This window comes from Gorilla gorilla, chromosome X, assembly GCF_029281585.2.
Source record: "Gorilla gorilla gorilla isolate KB3781 chromosome X, NHGRI_mGorGor1-v2.1_pri, whole genome shotgun sequence".
NCBI lineage: Eukaryota > Metazoa > Chordata > Mammalia > Primates > Hominidae > Gorilla > Gorilla gorilla.
In genome coordinates, this window is record NC_073247.2 from 30,492,517 (window position 1) to 30,509,909 (window position 17,393).

General features: G+C 45.5%; 1 protein-coding gene and 1 non-coding gene across 10 annotated transcripts in view; both read right to left on the reverse strand.

Moving 5' to 3' along the window:
- MAP7D2 (MAP7 domain containing 2) overlaps positions 1-17,393 on the reverse strand; it is a 111,422-nt gene that overhangs the window by 6,586 nt on the left and 87,443 nt on the right. For all 9 annotated transcript variants that reach the window (XM_055376746.2, XM_055376745.2, XM_019019692.4 and 6 more), the window contains 5 exons: positions 12,221-12,492; positions 11,490-11,622; positions 2,641-2,872; positions 1,772-1,876; positions 112-168 (listed from right to left, as the gene is read on the reverse strand). In XM_055376746.2, coding sequence (XP_055232721.1) covers positions 112-168; positions 1,772-1,876; positions 2,641-2,872; positions 11,490-11,622; positions 12,221-12,492 — 799 coding nt within the window. The remainder of the gene's footprint in view (positions 1-111; positions 169-1,771; positions 1,877-2,640; positions 2,873-11,489; positions 11,623-12,220; positions 12,493-17,393) is intronic.
- On the reverse strand, positions 3,628-3,738 carry MIR23C (microRNA mir-23c). Its single transcript, NR_106457.1, has one exon. It is a non-coding gene; the product is annotated as a microRNA mir-23c (primary transcript).

The window sequence follows — 17,393 nt, forward strand, 5'->3', positions numbered from 1 at the left end:
TGCATTTTTTTCTGGCTAATCGTCGCCAAGACCTACAATTTCACTGAGTGTATTCTGCTGTTCTTTTCTACTTAGTACATAAACTATTAAAATGGTCATTTGAATTCCTACCTTCACTTGTGGAGACACATCACTTTTCCTTGTTCTCTTCATGATTTCATCTATTCTCTAAAAACAAAAAACAAAAAACAAAATCAAGTAAGAGGACTATAAGACCAAAAACATAAAAGTAGCTTGGTTTACATGCAATGTCACATTTCTCAGAAAACTTGTAAAAGGCAAAAGTCAGAAGAGGATAACAAGTATAGAAAGGTTTTCCACTAGTTTTGGAGATGTACACCTCCGGCCCCATGGACAAGGTCAAATGCTTGAGAAGTTAACTAGTACATATCTAGAATCAATATTCAATTTATATCCCGTATTTCTCCTTCTTCTCCTTAGGCTCCGTATAAATCAACAAATTACCACCTGCCATTAAAGAGGACCACCCTACAGAAAGTGAGGCTGAGGCTGAGGTGCATCTCAAGAGAGAAGGCCACAGGCTGGTCTCCTGGATCCCAGGCCTACAGCAATACAAAGCCCAGGTTGGGCCTAGGACACCATGAGAATACTCCTTTATAATCAGTCTGCTTAAACCCAACTTTACCCATAAGTATAGTTAGTGTAAATGGACTAAACACTCCAATTAAAAGACAAAGAGAAAGACTGTCAAACAGAATTAAAATAACAATTCCTGGCTATACGCTCTTTACTTATAAAAACACACATAAGAAGTTTTAAATAGAAGGGTGAAAAAGATTTGACATACAGACACTAATCATAAAAGGGCTGTCAGGCCAAGCACAGTGGCTCACGTCTATAATCCCAGCACTTTGGAAGGCCGAGGCAGGAGGATCCCTTGAGTCCAGGAGTTCGAGACCAGCCTGGCCAACATGGTGAAATCCCATCTCTACTAAAAATACAAAAATTAGCCAGGTGTGGTGGTGTGCGCCTGTAATCCCAGCTAGTTGGGAGGCTGAGGCAGGAGAATCGCTTGAACCTGGGAGGTGGAGGTTGTGGTGAGCCGAGATCGCACCACTGCACTCCAGCATGGGCAACAGAGTGAGACTGTCTCAAAAAAATAAAAGGCAGGGGGCTGTCAAAGTAGACTTTAAGACAAGAAATATCACTAGAGACAAAGGCATATCACGATAAATATATATAAAACAAAACCTGACAGAACTGAAAGGAAAAATGGGCAAATCCATAATCATAGATGGAGTTATTCTTTTTTCTATTATTTGGGACAGGGTCTCACTCCTGTTCCCCAGGCTGGACTGCAGTGGCATGATCTCGGCTCACTGCAGGCTTAACTTCCCGAGTTCAGGTCATCTTCCCACCTCAACCTCCTACGTAGCTGCGACTACAGACACATGCCATCACACCCAGCTATTTTTTGTATTTTTAGTAGAGACAGGGTTTCACTGTATTACTCAAGCTGGTCTGGAACTTCTGGGCTCAAGTGATCCTCCCGCCTCTGCCTCCCTAAATGCTGGGATTACAGGTGTGAGCCACCATGCCTGGCTACAGATGGAGTTTTTAACAATCTTTCTCAATCACTGATAGAACGAGATGGCAAAAAACTAATAAAGACATAGAAGATTTGAACAGTGGTATCAATGAACTTGACCTAACTGACAATCCTAGGATCATTCTATCCAATCACTGCAGAAGAGAACTGGATTTACTTCCTGTTCACTTACCCTAAGTCTTCCTGACCCTCAGCCCTTACCTTCTTTCTCTCCAGTCTCTCCTGCTCAATCTGCAGCATAATCTGTTCTCTCTCGAGACGCATCTGTTCAGCTACCTCCCGGGCCTTTGCTTCTGCTGCTTCTTTCTAACAGAAACAGGTAAATCAAGGCAAAGCTTTAATAAGCTAAGAAAACAGTGTGGTAATTCCCTGGCTTTGCACATGTTCCTTCATCTCATCATCTGCCCTAAAGTGGATGCTGCTCCAATATTCAATGTGGATTTGTACAAACCACTGCATGACACAGCAAACATGGTTGGACCTCATTCATATACCCCTGGCTCACCATGCAAATCACCTGCAGACAGTTCTCACACATGGCCAAGGCTTTTCTGCGTCTGTGGGCAGGCTTGGGCCATGAAGTGTGCATGTGGCCAGATCAGAGAGTTAATTCCCCAGGGAGTGACCTTCTACTACAGTGAAGGGCAGGATGTGGTAGATAAGTAGTTCAGTTTCCTCATCCCTCAGCTGGACAATTCTAAAGCATGATCCAGTCTGTCAGAGGTTCCCAATGGGACTGTGTTCCAGTCACCCACAGTAACACATGCATCAATGCACTTACATTGGCTTTTCTCCTATTCCTCTACCAGCTTCCTGGGATTCGCTTGCAAAAAAAACTGCTGGCACTCAAATTCTTATCCCAGGGTTTGCCTTTGGGGAAACCCTAACTGACAGACGGCAAACATTACCAACTTCACTGCAACTGCCCCAACTTATATTTAATAACCAGCCCAAACAGTTTAAGAAGAAACTTCAAGTAAACATTATGAGTCATTGAAATTTAACTAATTGTACCTACTATCAAGGTCCTTAAAAAACAAGTAAAGTCCATCTGAGGACTCATACGGTACCTGCTTTTCAATCATGGCTTTCTCTTGTTTTTCTTGTTCTTGCTTTTCTTTCAACAACAGCTCCTCCTCAGCCTTCCGCTTGGCCTCCTCGCCTGCCTTTCTTTTCTCTTCCTCTTCCTGTTTTTTCTTTTCCTCTTCCTGCCGCTTCCTTTCTTCTTCCTGCTTTCGAGCTTCCTCTTCTAGGCGAAGCCTTTCCTCCTCTGCCTTTCTTTTCAATTCCTCTCTCTCCAGCCTTTTGAGAATACAACTGTTGTTAGAAGATGACATGCTCGAAAAGCAAACTGCCAGAGAACTGTGTGCTGACAGCCGAGAATAATGCTCTACATGGTAACACACACACATACCTTTCAACGAGCATTCATTTAATAACATGATTCATCCTTCCTGGAAATCCACTCTGGTCCATATATTTACCAAAAAATATTAACCAGGCTTGACTTTAAATTCTGTAATACAGCAATGAATGATGTGTTGATGTGTAACGCATACTGTATTGAAAACAGATGCTCCTCAGTCAATGAACAAATGACCACGGTGACAGAGAGCCAAGCCATCATTCTTATTGAATGACAATTCTTTTAAAACCTAAGCAGAATATTTAAAACCAATGAAAGCTAGGAAAAATGGGAAGTGTCTCAATGGCCACAAATGTGCCAGTCAGCAATTTAAGAGCAGTGACTATGAACTCAAAAAGTCATACCAATTTGGTTCTAATTGGTATGTGACTTATGAAGCAGCAAATGGAAGAAAATGCTCAACAGAAACTTGACATTTAATAAATTAAAACCTCTATTTCCACTTATTTTGGCAATCTTTAGAAATCTATTTTAGCTTTCTTTGCTATATGAAAATTAAGTGGCATTTAGACATTTTCATCCACAGTCAGATGAATCGTTCATGGTGCAGTGGTAAAGAGCTCGAAGCAGTAAGGGAAAATTCTGTAAAGTCCAAGAGCTTGTTTTAACCTTCCTAATGTTCCTCCTCCTCACATGTACGTCACTTTCCTTGGGTAATCACTGGCAATGTGATGTATGGGCATGACTCAAATTGTACTCTGATTATGCCACTCACTGTGTGACACCTGGAAAGTCACTCAATGTTCTTGATGCCCATTTAAAAAATGGGAAAAGCTATACTATTGTTCTATGGCTTTACTGTGAGAATGAAAATGCCTGGCCCTAGAAGGTTCTCAAATGTTAGTTTGTTTTACAATTTAAAATGAATCCTCTCTCCAAGCCCCAATGTCCTTTAAAGTGCACCTATAAATCTGTATGTCTTTTAGAAATTACCTTCATTTGGAAGCATGTGCCAATGACTTACTGGGATGCTGTTGTTATAAAAAGGTCAAGACTTAAAAAGAGCATCCATCCATCCTAATGGTCAGCTTCAGAACTTGTGCAGGCTAATAGCCTATGTATGACCAAAGGAAATATTTTGTTTATTCATTCAAAGAAATATTTTAAAAGAAAGATAAACAAATACTTAAATATATTAGCCTGAGACTGTAACAATACGTGATAACACTAAATTAGGTCACAATGCCTATAAACCATTGTGAAACAACTCAAATTATTAACAGATATTCTGGAGAGGAGCATTATAGAACCTATCAGAAAGAAGCTCCCACTTTCTTAGATTTCTCAATGAAATACTAAGTATGTCCAACACAGGATTATCCAAAATGGATGTGTTAATAACAAGATGTATCTAAAGGTTAACTGAAATACCATTTCATTTCTTACCCTTTATTAATGAGCCAATTATGATTGCCCCAGAGAAGTTAACACACAAAGGATACAATGTGTATTAATTAATGTATAAGCTACTTCATAAAGGACCTGCCATCTTCATCTCCAGGACCTGAAAATCCATTCTCTTTTTTTTTTTTTTGATGGCGTTTCACTGTTGTTGCCCAGGTTGGAGTGCAATGGTGCAACCTCGGCTCACCACAACCTCTGCCTCCCAGGTGCAAGTGATTCTCCTGCCTCAGCCTCCCAAGTAGCTGGGATTACAGGTATGCACCACCATGTCTGGCTAATGTTGTATTTTTAGTAGAGACGGGGTTTCACCATGTTGGTCAGGCTGGTCTCAAACTCCTGACCTCAGGTGATCTGCCTGCCTCGGCCTCCCAAAGTGCTGGGATTACAGGCATGAGCCGCTGTACTTGGCCTCTGTTTCTTGTTTTTTACCATCAGGACTTCAGAAGTACCCAGATGCACACATGTAAGAACATCCTTATGGCCCCTGAACCTCCATAATCCTCATTATCACCCAAAATATAAATCCCCACAAGCCCATGAGACCCTGCTTGTCCTTTCCATAGCACTTCCAGGGAAATCTTGTCCTTTTTTTTTTTTTTTTTTTTTGAGATGGAGTCTCACTCTGTTGCCCAGGCTGGAGTACAGTGGTGTGATCTTGGCTCACTACAACCTCTGCCTCCTGGGTTCAAGTGATTCTTGTGCCTCAGCCTCCCAAGTAGCTGGGACTACAGGCATGCGCTGCTACGCCCAGCTAATTTTTGTAGTTTTAGTAGAGATGGGGTTTCACCATGTTGGCCAGGCTGGTCTCGAACTCCTGACCTCAAGTGATCTGCCTGCCTTGGCCTCCCAAAGTGCTGGGATTACAGGTTTGAGCCACCGCGCCCAGCCCCTTCATCCTCTTATATACCAAGTTCTCTCCCTTAACCACACTTTGCTTCCCCAAAGTAGGTAAAATTCAGCAAAACGAACAACCCTGGCTTCCCCTGTGTGAAACCAGGTCCCTCACAATCCTCTCCGAGGATGAGCATTCCTTCTGTCTCTGCTCAAAGAACCAGACAGCACATTAGATTTCATCATTTTCCCCACCGCCCTCTGCCGTGGGCTACCCCGAGCCCACCGCCCTTGCCGTCATTACTAAACCTCCAAAGTTCATCAGCTCTGTGTGTAGTCCTTTTTTTTCTCCTTTGTAGAGGCAGGGTTTCGCTCTGTTGCCCAAGTTGGAGTGCAGTGCTGCCATCACAGCTCACTGCAGCCCCAACCTCTCAGGCTCAAGTGATCCTCCCACCTCAGCTCCCAAGTAGCCAGGACCACAGGTGAGTGCCACCACGCCCGGATCACTTTTGAATTTTTTTTTAATAGAGACAGGTCTCATTTTGTTGCCCAGGCTGGTCTCAAACTCCTGGGCTCAAGCGATCCGCCCACCCCATTCTCCCAAAGCACTGGGATTATAGGCGTGAGCCAGTGCCTGGCCCTGTGTGTAGTCCTGTCACCCTCTCCATCCTTGTTCTTGTCATTCACCCAAGTCCCTCTCCCTTTCCTCACTATGTACAAAGTACCAGAAAACTGTGCATTACTGTCATCATTTGGCATTCAGTGGATGCATCATTCCTTGTCCCTGTCACTGGCCATTTGAGGAAGATCTTCATATATTGGCTCCTGTCTGTTGGAAACTCCAGCACCTCACCCCCTTTTCTGTCGCTCCCTGTTAACCTTCCTCATGTCACTGACACAAACAAACTTGAATTGTTCAATCTGAGGGACGAGTATGTGGATTTCACTGGTCTCTATTCTTACGTGCTTAAAAGTTTTCATTTTAAAACAAGCCTAACCTTCAACATTAATCTTCTTTGATCTGATCACACCCCATCCTTCTGCCTTTTTCTCTCCTGACCTGCCCTGGTTAGCGCTGTGCAGTCTACTTGTATCTGCTTCCCTCTCTCTCAGTGTCCCCTAGGCCTTGGATACCCTTGTGAGCATTTCAGAGATGACATGGAGGTCACTCTGCTGCCCAACTCCAGGCTTGGGTGGTTTCCAGGACCACTCCTGGGCTGCCAAGCACTGGTTAGAGAGAGGCGTAAACAAGGCTGGCTGGTTATCTGCCTGCTGGCAATTGCATTTCGGCCTTTTAATCCTCATCCCCCGGATCCCTTATGGACACAGTCCCAATTACCACTTTTCTCAATCTTCGTCATCTTCCTTAGTTGATGGTTATCACCAACTGCTATACAGAGAAGACTGAGGCCACCTGATCCGAGCTTCTTAAACTCTCCTCTATGACATTACTGCTCAGAAATGTCCCCATTTGTTCCTCTGCTTAGATGGAAATGCCACCACTTGTGCTGTGAATTCCACATCCTCCACAGCTATGTGTCCCTCCCACTAGCCCCTCTTCCCTTCATTTGTCAGTTTCAACCTTCTGCATGCATTTTTTCCATGCCCTGGAAAAATGCTCATGTCTCGGGAATCACAAGCAACCCTCCTCAGTCCTCTCTCAGCTGCTTCTCATTCATGACTGCTTAACAGCCAGCTTATATTCTGGGCCTGTATCCACTCATCTCTTCAGGCTGCTTTGTCTCTATCCTACTTCTTAACAATTTCCCTCCAAAATCCCTTTTCATCTCCTAAATCCCAAGACCAACAGCCTTCGTCTTTGATAAGCCTATGTCTTATCAAAAGTCCTGCCCATGTGGCTCTCCCTACAGCCCTGTGCTACATGAGGCTGCATGACCCTGGCTCTCTCCCACCTCTCTTGGCTTTCCCTTCCTGCCTCAGCTGCTGCTACATCCTGCTGCCCCACATCGCATGTGCCCCCACCTGCCCTAGCTCTCACCAAAACCACCTGCCACCTGTAGGCTCAGCAGCAAAAAGCCAGGTCTGAGCAGCCTCGAAGACCTCTGCCTGTGGTTCCTGGCCTGGGCTAACTCTTGCTTCGACAAGAAACTTTAGCCTGGCTACGTGACCTTGCTCGTAGGGAGCTGTCTAACTGGAATATTCTCTTTTCTTCAATTTTTTAAAAAGATGGGGTCTCGCTACATTGCCCAGGCTCAACTCGAACTCCTGGCCTCTAGTGATCCTCCCACCTCAGCCTTTCAAGTAGCTGGGACTACACGTACAAGCCATTGCGTCTGGCTGGAATATTCTTTCATGTGAACCCCTAGTAGCTATTTTAGCTTTTTAACATGACTTAAAGTGATCCGTCTAGGAATCCCATTAAGATCTCCTGCTTACTAGTTCCTGCCAGTGCCTTCCCCAGGGTGGACCCGGGGTCTAAGGTTTCCTGCCCCACCTCTAAGAATATCACTTTATATCTTGGGCCATCCACAGCCTGGGGGCTGGGCCCTGTTGTGTTTGGGAATGGACCAACTTTTGTTCTTCTGCTTAGGGCCTGCTTGTCTGGACTCCTGGTTGGCCCTTCTGTTCTGGTTCCCCCATCCTTGACTTGGATGGTGTTTCCCTTACCAGTTTGTGACAATAATTGGGCTTTCCACGGTTTGACTCAAGTAACTTTATTTTTCTCTAAATTATTTTATCTGGCAACATTTCTGTGGCTTTAACTATTAACTGTAAACATAAAACAGATGTGAGGATGATCTTATTCCAAGAGGTGGCCGCTGTGTTCCAGCCCCAGGTTGTCTGGTACTTTCCTTCCTCACTCCTCACCTCCCACGTGGCACTATGCAAAGCTTCACATTCTGGCAAGAGAGAGGAAAACTCATTTGGGGTCAAGTGTATTGCTCTAATTTTTACCTACACCCCCAAGCTTCAATTCCATCTCCAATCATCTGGACGTACTGTAGACACCATAAGCTCACCTAAAATCAAATGAATAATTTTTATCTTTTAAAACCAATTCCTTATGTCCTTTCTTTACCTGTTATTGGGTGTACCATTCTCCTAAGACCTTAGAATCAAACCTCAGCATCAACGTCAAATCTGCCCATTTCTTTGGCATTGTGTAAGTCCACAGAGACTGGCTTTTGCAGGTTTGCCTTCACCATACTACTTTAGCCCTTCTGTTCTCTTAACCTACTACTATGATGGTTTCTTAGTCAGGATTCTTCCTCCTTCTGTTCCTTTCTTGTACATTTACTGAGCGCCAGGCACCAGTGATCCAAAGACTATGTCCCAGCCTTTTAAGGTGCTAACTGGGGAAAGGAGGCCTGTAAACAAATGAAGCTACGTTAGTCAACTGAACAGCTGGGCTCAGTATGGGTGAAGAGTGGGGGGTGGTCAGTTCTGTCCCAGGCACAGGGCCAGAAAAGGTACAGGGAGGGAGCAAGACTTGACCTGCATTTTGAGAAATGAAGAGGTGTCTGGCAGGAAGGAGCACAAGTCCACGTGGGGGCAAAGTAAAAGCACAGCTTTGGAGGTGTGGAGCCGTGTGATGGGTGAATGTCAGGGAGCTTTGCACACTGGTGTCTGGAGGAAAGCAAGGAGTAAGAGGCAGGTAGTGGCCAGTTCACGGCAGGCCTTGGAGGCCTGTTGACAGGTTCGGGTGGATCCAGTGGGCAGGGGAGTCACTGGCTTGTTAAAGGACAGGAGAACAATCACATTTATTTGAGAAAGGTCAGTGTGGGCCCAGCGTGGACAGGGGACAAACTCTAGGAGACCTAGAGCAGGGAGCTCAGTTGGGATATAACAGATACAGTCCAGGTGAGAAGCGATGGGGGCTGGAGCTGAGGAAGGAGAGGAGGGACTGGAAGGGAAGGGAGAGAACAGAGATGCCAATGTGACAGCTGATGAAGACTGGACCTGACAACCACTGGGAAGAAGAAGGAAAGGAAAGAGCTGAGAGTGGCACTGAGACTTTTCACTTGGGTGTCTGAGGAGATGGGAACATAGAGCTCATGAAAGAGAAGGGAAGTTTGGGGAAAAAATACTAAGTTCTGCTTTGGAAATGCTGGATTTGAGATGTATATGGGACACACTCAAATGAAAACTTATTGCAGCTGGAAATACAGTCTCTAGGTTCTAGACCAGTGCTATCCAACAGAACCTTTTGTTGAGTAGGAAAACAATCTATAGATTTGTGCTGCCCGATGTGGTGTGGATCCACATCTACTCAGATGCAGCTCTTCAGCACGGAAATGTGGCGGGTGCGGCTGGGGAAATGAATTTTACTGAATGTATATTTTGGTGGCCACATGTGCCTAGAGGGTCTGATAGTGGACAATGCAGCCCTAGACAGAGCTCGGGCCACAGGCATAGTTTTAGGAGTCATCAGTACACATGTGTTATTAGTGCCTCCCCTGTTCCAGAAAGTATGGAAGGTTTAGAAAGCAAGCTGCAGTTAGCTTCAGAAACGGACAATAAAACAAGACAAAGGGAAAATGAAGGTGGGAAGTGAGATGAGAGCAGAGTTGGTTTAGCACAACAAAGGCTCAACAGAAAGCTGCTGTGTAAAATGTGGGCCCTAAATCTTTTGATGCCATAGGAAACTGGCAGGATGGCAGGGACACTGGCATAACAGGCGGGAGCAGTGCTGTTTGGGAGAGCTTGTTGGGAGAGAAGCTGGTCCAGGACTAAGGGCTGAAAGCCCAGGCAACATTTAAGGGGATGAGGGGCAGACAGAGGAGGCTATGAAGGAGAGGCCAGAGAAGCAAGGGCAAGCTTGACAAGGCCAAAGCCAACCAAGAAACTGGTTAGTAGTTAGGCAACGAGGAGGAGTGGTAGGTGTGAGGTTTGAAGACTGAATGTGAGTTGAGAAAATAAAGACAGAAAGTTCAATCAAGTCTTTCAGGAGCTGGGCTGTGAAGAAAATGGGAGACACAGACGGTAGTAGCTGGAAAGTAAAGAACATCACCTTCTTTAGCACACGGCTACGATCATGTTACTCACCAGCTCAGAGCCTACATGGTATCTCCATGGCCTGCAATTATCAAGGCCTGTCATCTGAGGTCCTGTGATTCATCTTTATCTCTTGCGACCTCCCTTCACACACCTTAAGGCCCACCCAAACCAGCCCAAACATGCCACTCGACAAAACAAACAAACAAACAAAACATGTCTGTATTGACCAAAATGTTGGAAACAGGAAAACAATCAAAGAAGTTCCAAATTTCAAGAAGGGACTGTCCAGACCTACCCCACTGTCCCTTTTAAAAAATAGATCAGCAAACCTGTAATCAGAGACCACAAAGACTTACCAAGGTCACTAAAGGATCAATAATATTCTATTATTTATTACTCTAAATTCGGTACTGGCCTTGAAGTGCTACAGCATTGCCTGCTTCCTGTCATGATAATTCTCTAAACAGTATTGGATTGTACTCTGTGATGAGCCTAACGGCTTCCTTTATCAATTTAATGATAAAATCGACCTTGTCCTTCAACATGCTTTCCTCTCTAAATAAAAAGATCAGAAAAGGAAGGTCTGTCTGTATTGTGACAAAGTACCCTGGTACTAACATCACAGTGGTTCTCAAACCCTGGCAAGCTATTAAAACAGAACAGGGCTGAGTCCATGTGTTTTTACTGCATTCCCCGGATGATTCTGATGCTCTTCAAGGTGTAGGGACCACTGCAATGATGTCTTTTGTCTTGCTCCCAGATGGGACTCCCCATACCTCACTGTTCTTAGACTATGAGGTTGCCCCTACACACAACCCTATGCCTAGGGGACACTGCTCAACCCTCCCCTCTGTCTCTCACTTTGGGGTGTGAGTTAGGATAATTTGATGGAGGAAACAATTTGGAAATCAGAATCAAGACCAAAACCAGAATCTTGAACCTCTTGTTTTCCCAGGGAGAATCTCATTTTATAAACAAAGTTCAGACTTCCCTGATAGCTCTAGGAGGCCTGCCTGGCCCCAAAGTCCAAGAGGAGAATGGGAAGATGCCTGTGCCATTTAGATCCAAGAGCTATGAGTTTCCAGGTCCTCCGAAAAGAACAAAGTTCCATTGTTATTAATAATTACATCTAATATAAGACTCAGTCTCCTGAACACCTTCCATGTAGTTCAGACATTCTAGGTTCCCATACTTCTGTTCAAGTTTTATCAATACCAACGCTGTAAAAAGAAAGGCAAGCTGCTCTTTCCAACACAACAGTTACATGAGATCACACCGAAATTCTGAGCACTAGCATACCTATCTTGTTCTTCCTTCTCCAGTCGTTCTTGCTCCTCCTGTTCCTTCTGCAGCCGGGCCTGTCTTCTCTTTTCAGCCAAGATCTTCGCAGCCTCTCCTGCATCAGTGGTGCCTGCTGTGGGCTTCCCCAAGGCTGCACCAGAGGAGAGGCATCAAGAGGAAAAGATCAAGGGAAACGAACATAATGATTCCACTCACACAGCAGCTGCCAGTTGGAAGTGAAAAAAAATCCAACCCAGTGTGGTGATGGGAAATGCCGTCCAGACTAGCACAATCAACCACCAAGCAAGAGAAGCTGTCATGGGCTGGCTGGAACCCTGGACGCATTTTTACAGTGGAAGACAATAGAAACATGAGGAGGAAAGACAAGGTCACTAGCAAGTGCCACAGCAGCCACCATCTGGGTGAACTCACTGCATCATAGAAGCCTGAAAGTCTAAAGGAAGATCTTCTTTTGCGTGAGGTGCAGATGCGGGCCTGTTTTACTCAGCATCCCCGTGAGCTTCCACAGCCATGAGTGGAGTCAGCCTCTAGATTTCCTCCAGGGGACCCTCAGAAGACTGAAGGAAAGAACTCAGGAGCAACGTGCAAACCCAAGAAAGCTGCACGAGGGGATGCACTTGTCCCCAGAGAAAAATCCCTCTCCCTCCCCAAAACATGAGAGAATGGCATGTGGATTGGGTCTGAGGAGAACCGTCTTGGGAAAGCCAAGGCACGGTGGCAGCATCTACCTGCGCTGTTTTCGGCTTTCCCTCCTGCGGCAGCAGCATGCTTCTCGCTGGCATGCTTGTCCACTACATGCTTCTCTAGGGCTTCCTCTCCTTGTGGGCCAGCAGCCTGCTGAGCCAAGGTACCTTCCCTTTCCTTGTTGCTCTTCTCTTTCTCCGCTTTCCTCTTGGGCATGTCTTGGCCAGAAAGGGCAGGTAAGCGGTACTTCACAGGAGACCCTGGGTAGGGAGGTTTCGTTGTCTTTGGAGACTGTGGATAAGCTTTAGTAGCTGTCCTGGAAAACAAAAAATATGCCAGAGGATGATTACTGGGCCTGAACACAGAGCTCTCTGTTCCTAAGACACCTAGTTCCAACAAGCTGAACAATTTCATCCTTCCAGAGGAAGGAAAATAGGGCTTAGCACACACTCAAAAGTCACTAAAGTGCTTTCAGCCCAACAGGAATATACATTCTCTCTAAGATGGCCCTGGTGGAAAGGGAAACATTTTAAGAAGCCCAGCTGATGATGCCATGTCCTAATCTCACTTAGGTTTCATGACAATGTAAAGATGGAGTATTAGGCACTTCCCTACTCCCTCTTTTTAGGTGAACATCAGGGTTGAATCTGGTTTCAGCATATGGCAATGAACATGCTGGCTCCTTTTAAAAAAATTGTGACAAAACATATCTAACACCAAATTTACCATTTTAACCATTTTTAAGTGTACAGCTCAGTGGCGTTCAACTCTCCATTCCCCTCCCCTCAGCCCCTGGCAATCACCCTTCTACTTCCTGTCTCTGTGAATGTGCCTCTTCCAGGTGACTCGTATAAATGGAATGACACAGTATTTGTCCTTTTATGTCTGGCTTATTTTACTTAGCAAGTCTTCAAGGTTCCCCATTTCTTTTTAAATGCCGAGGAACGCAGCCAACCGATGGGGATGGGGGGTGTTTTTTGGAGGGTCTCAGGTTTAAAAGAATCTCTCTTCTCCCAACTGGGCAGATGCAAAAGGTGAGGACAAGCCACTTGGTTAAAACACAGGAGCTCGTCTTATGTCTGCTGGGAAAGGGTCCGTTACAGGTACGCCAGCCTAGGCTGGGCTCCTGGTGAGTGCTGCTTGTTCAGGACAGAGGTAACAGCTTAGCTTGAGATGCCCAGTTTCCCTAGAGGTTTGAACAGGGATGTGGGCATTTGTACAGAGTTCCTCTAGGAAGGATATAAAGTAATGTATACAGAAATTACAAGTCATCACCCTCAATCCTCAGCAGGTTGAACCATGAATTGCTAATATCTGACTTTTTTGATCTATAAAAACAGCAATAAAAATGGCAAATCACCCTGATATTCAAAGACAATTTTTCACCAGAGGCTTAGAGTTACCAAATCAGATCCTGGTAATAAGGGGAAATATGATCAGATCAATATTAAACTTGGTCTTGAAGGAGAAAAGAATCCTCAAGTGGCATGTGGACTTTCATATTGGCCAAGTGGCTTCCCTGTGTCCTCATGCCATTAGGCCTGGAGCAACTCAGAACTCCCAAGACACCTTGTCTTTGTGGATGGTGCTTCGACTCTCTGCAGACTATTCTCCCCTCTGGCCTTGGGTTCAGGCCCCACACTCAGGTTCTCCTAAGGGATGTGGTTTTTCAGAGTGCTTAGCAATCAGGTGGTTTTTTCCAGGTACACTATATAACGCTGGTCTTCTATTTTTTCCTAGACTTTTACCAAGTAAAAGCCATGCAGAGAATCCCCCTGCCCCGCCATACATATACGCCCGCATAGCAGGCTTCCTCAACCTGGCATCACTGACATTTGGGGCTGGATAGTGCTTTGTTGTGGGGTTGTCCTGGGCACTGTGGGATGTTTAGCAGCATCCCTGGCCTCCATTCACTAGATGCCAGCAGCAGTCCGCTCCCCACGCAGGTTATCACAACCAAAAATGCCTTCAGACATTGCTAAACGTCCCCTTAGGGACAAGATCTCCCTCAACTGAGAATCCCTGAGACATGGGGTAGGGCGGGGAGGGAGAGAGGGAGAGAGAAAGAGAGGGAGAGAGGGAGAGAGAAGGTGGGGGGGAGAGAGAAGGTGGGGGGGAGAGAGAAGGTGGGGGGGAGAGAGAAGGTGGGGGGGAGAGAGAGAGAGAGAGAGAGAGACAGAGACAGAGACAGACAGAGACAGAGACAGATGCACACACACTCTGTCTGTACCCAGTAGGTAAGAGTGGAGCTGTTCTGCTTGGAGGGGTAGTGTCCAATCCCGATGGTGACCTTGAGGCTCCTGAGAGCCTTGGCTTGAGAGGTAATGTGTGAGTGCCTCTACGATTCAGCACGTTGAGTCCTCATGTGTTCTGACACAGTCAGACCAGGTCCTTACCCTGGCCATTTGGAGCTCAGACCTCCATTCACACTCTCTGCAGTTGTGTCCATGTTTACTGAGTGCTGTCTACACACCAGCCACTAGGCTGCTAAATGTCTACAGACACATATTTGTGTACATGTGTGTAAATGGTATGACACAGGTACTATTATCATGGCCTCTTTACAGATGAGAAAACTAGGCTTAGAGAGGTGAAATGGCTTCCCACAGTGAACTAAGCCACAGCCTTCTTACAGCTCTGCTCTACTTCCTGTGTTGCCAGGGCAGCTAAGTCTGAGTTTGGGGTCACCAAGACCCCAAGATGTTCTTTATAGAACTGGCATAGAGTAAGCACTCAATAGCTGTTAGGTATTGGTGTTGATCAATTAGATGATAAACTAAAAATCCAAATAATCCTCACAGACAAGAATGAACCAAAACCAGGAAGATGAACTGTAATAACAGGGGAGCCCATGTCCTGCTTGCTCACACTGACAGTGCTCCATTGAGCATGGTTTTCCAATGAGTTACACAATGTGTACTAACTGTACACATTAGCTGAGCCTGCATTTAGTCTCAATTAACATGTATAAAGATACAGCTGGTGGTCTTTTGCTTGGCCACATCTTCCTTTCACGCTGTTATCTAAGGTGAGTGGCGCCCACAGTAGAGCTGTATACCCGCCACCCAACCACCACAAGGGTGTCTCAAAAGACTTGGTCTAGTGCCTTGCCAAGATCAAAGCACATTACCTCTCCACTGGATTGTCATGTGAATGATATGTGTCCTTTGATCCAACAACAGTACAAGGGCAGGGAGTGGATTTGAAACTTGGCGATAGAGGCTGTAGGAAAGACTACTATCTCGTGGTAGATGATAACAGATGGAAACACTTTCTCATCCCATAAGCATTCCTACCTTGACCTGTTGAGGAGGACTTTCTGGCATTGGAAGGCCTGGCAAATCTCACCTGATCTTCTTGCTTGCCCTCACCCTCCTCCCCGTGGAATGAGGTACGATTTCTCTGATTGGTGAGAATAAGCAAAGGTGCTGGGTGTGCACAACCCTGCCTGTTCTTGTTCTCTCCCTGGAACTGGCCTGCAAGCCCACACTCTGGGCTTCTCTAAGCAGTATAGAAAGAGTTGGGCTCTGCTTCGGGGGTCCCTGAAGTGTGCTGGCACTTCTGCCCATGAATGGGTAGGCAGACAAGGAGCCTTCCTGCAGACATGACTCCGACCACAAGGGTCTCCAGGGCTGGACTGGGGGGAGTGGGTGGGAGGCCTGAACTGGCTGCAGCCTCAGCAGCCATAGCCAGCATCTGAGTTCCAGCACGACCTCTGTGTCTGCTTAAATGGCTCACACACTCAGTCAGTGTGGCAGGAGCCTGTTGGCTATGTCAGACCCATCTAAGTAAATGGAAATGCAGGACAAGATCCTAATCCTAGGGAGAAAAGGCCAGGGTGGCCTAGGTGGGGGAGGTTCTGACAGCCTCAAGTTGGCATAGCCCTGAACATCCTTGCTTGTTTTAAGAGAATGGTCACATGTAGGTTCAGTTCACGCCACAGACTGCGAGGTTCCATTCTAAATAAAACTGGACCAATTACCCATGAGCACACATTTAAAAATAACTTCTACCTGAGAAGTAAGGGTGGATTCTTTGGGATAAAGCTCGTTAAGAAGTCTGTTTACAGTCCCCGACCCCAGCCCCTGCCCAATAAACAGAGTAAGTTAGAAAACACACACACTCGTATGCACACACAAACATGACCTTCAAATTAGACAAGTGTGGGCAAGTCATAGATTTTTTTTTTTACAGTGAGTGAACAAAATACAGAATTAAAAAAAAAGAAGTTCCCAATGTTATCTACAATCTGTCAAGTTTCCTGCTCATCCTGCTTTCCCACTTGCTTACATGGACTTTGTACCCTGTCAGCTGCCCTGCAAAAGTGCTAAGCACAGGTATCTGGAAGAAACTAAACCACAAGGCTGGTATGTCAGACTGCACGGCTCTCTGGCCAGCCCTGCTCACATTGCTGAAAGCCAAAGAAAGTCTGGCAAGCTATTTTTCAATTTCCTGGAAATAGGTATTTTGGCTGATTTAAGAAACATGAATTAATTAGGGGAACTCACTGTGCTTGTATGGAGGTTTATTCTGAAGTACCTTCTCATCTATTTAACAAGGGTCTATTTGATTGCCACAGTAATCCAGTGAGGTACGTAGGAAATTGCTATTAACCATATTTTACAGAAGAAAACCAAAGTCCTAAGAGTTTAAACAACATTTCCCAAAGAAATGCAAACAGACAAGAGTGCCAGGGCTGGCACTCAAGGCATTTGTTCGTTGTCTCACTTTTTTAGCTCTTCCACTTTAATTTTTTAAGGTCCAATAAAAATATAACAAAGGGGATTCACAAGGTGTGTTTAGGATGGTAAACTAGACCTTCTAGGAACATAAGGCAGTATGATATAACCTTTTAGGTTCCATGACTGGCAGAAAATACGAACAAACACCTCTGTAAACACAGTGGCAAGAATAACTCTCTGGAGAGGGTTGTCATGCCTCTGAATGTGAGTTGACTGCAAAGTGGAACCCCCAAAGGACTTTTTTCCTCCAATCTTGGAATCTAGTTCCATGTTCTCCAAAACCACTTGACTCCATGCACAGTGAGCGAACACGGCCCACTCACTGCATGGGAGGGGTCTTGGCTTCATCAGCACAGCTCAGCCAACATTCAGAAAAGTTTGTTACTTCCTAGATAAGAAATAGCAGCAGTTTTATACCGGAGAAACCTGGGAACACCACCTTAATCCAGTAATCAAAGTTAGTATCACCAGTAAT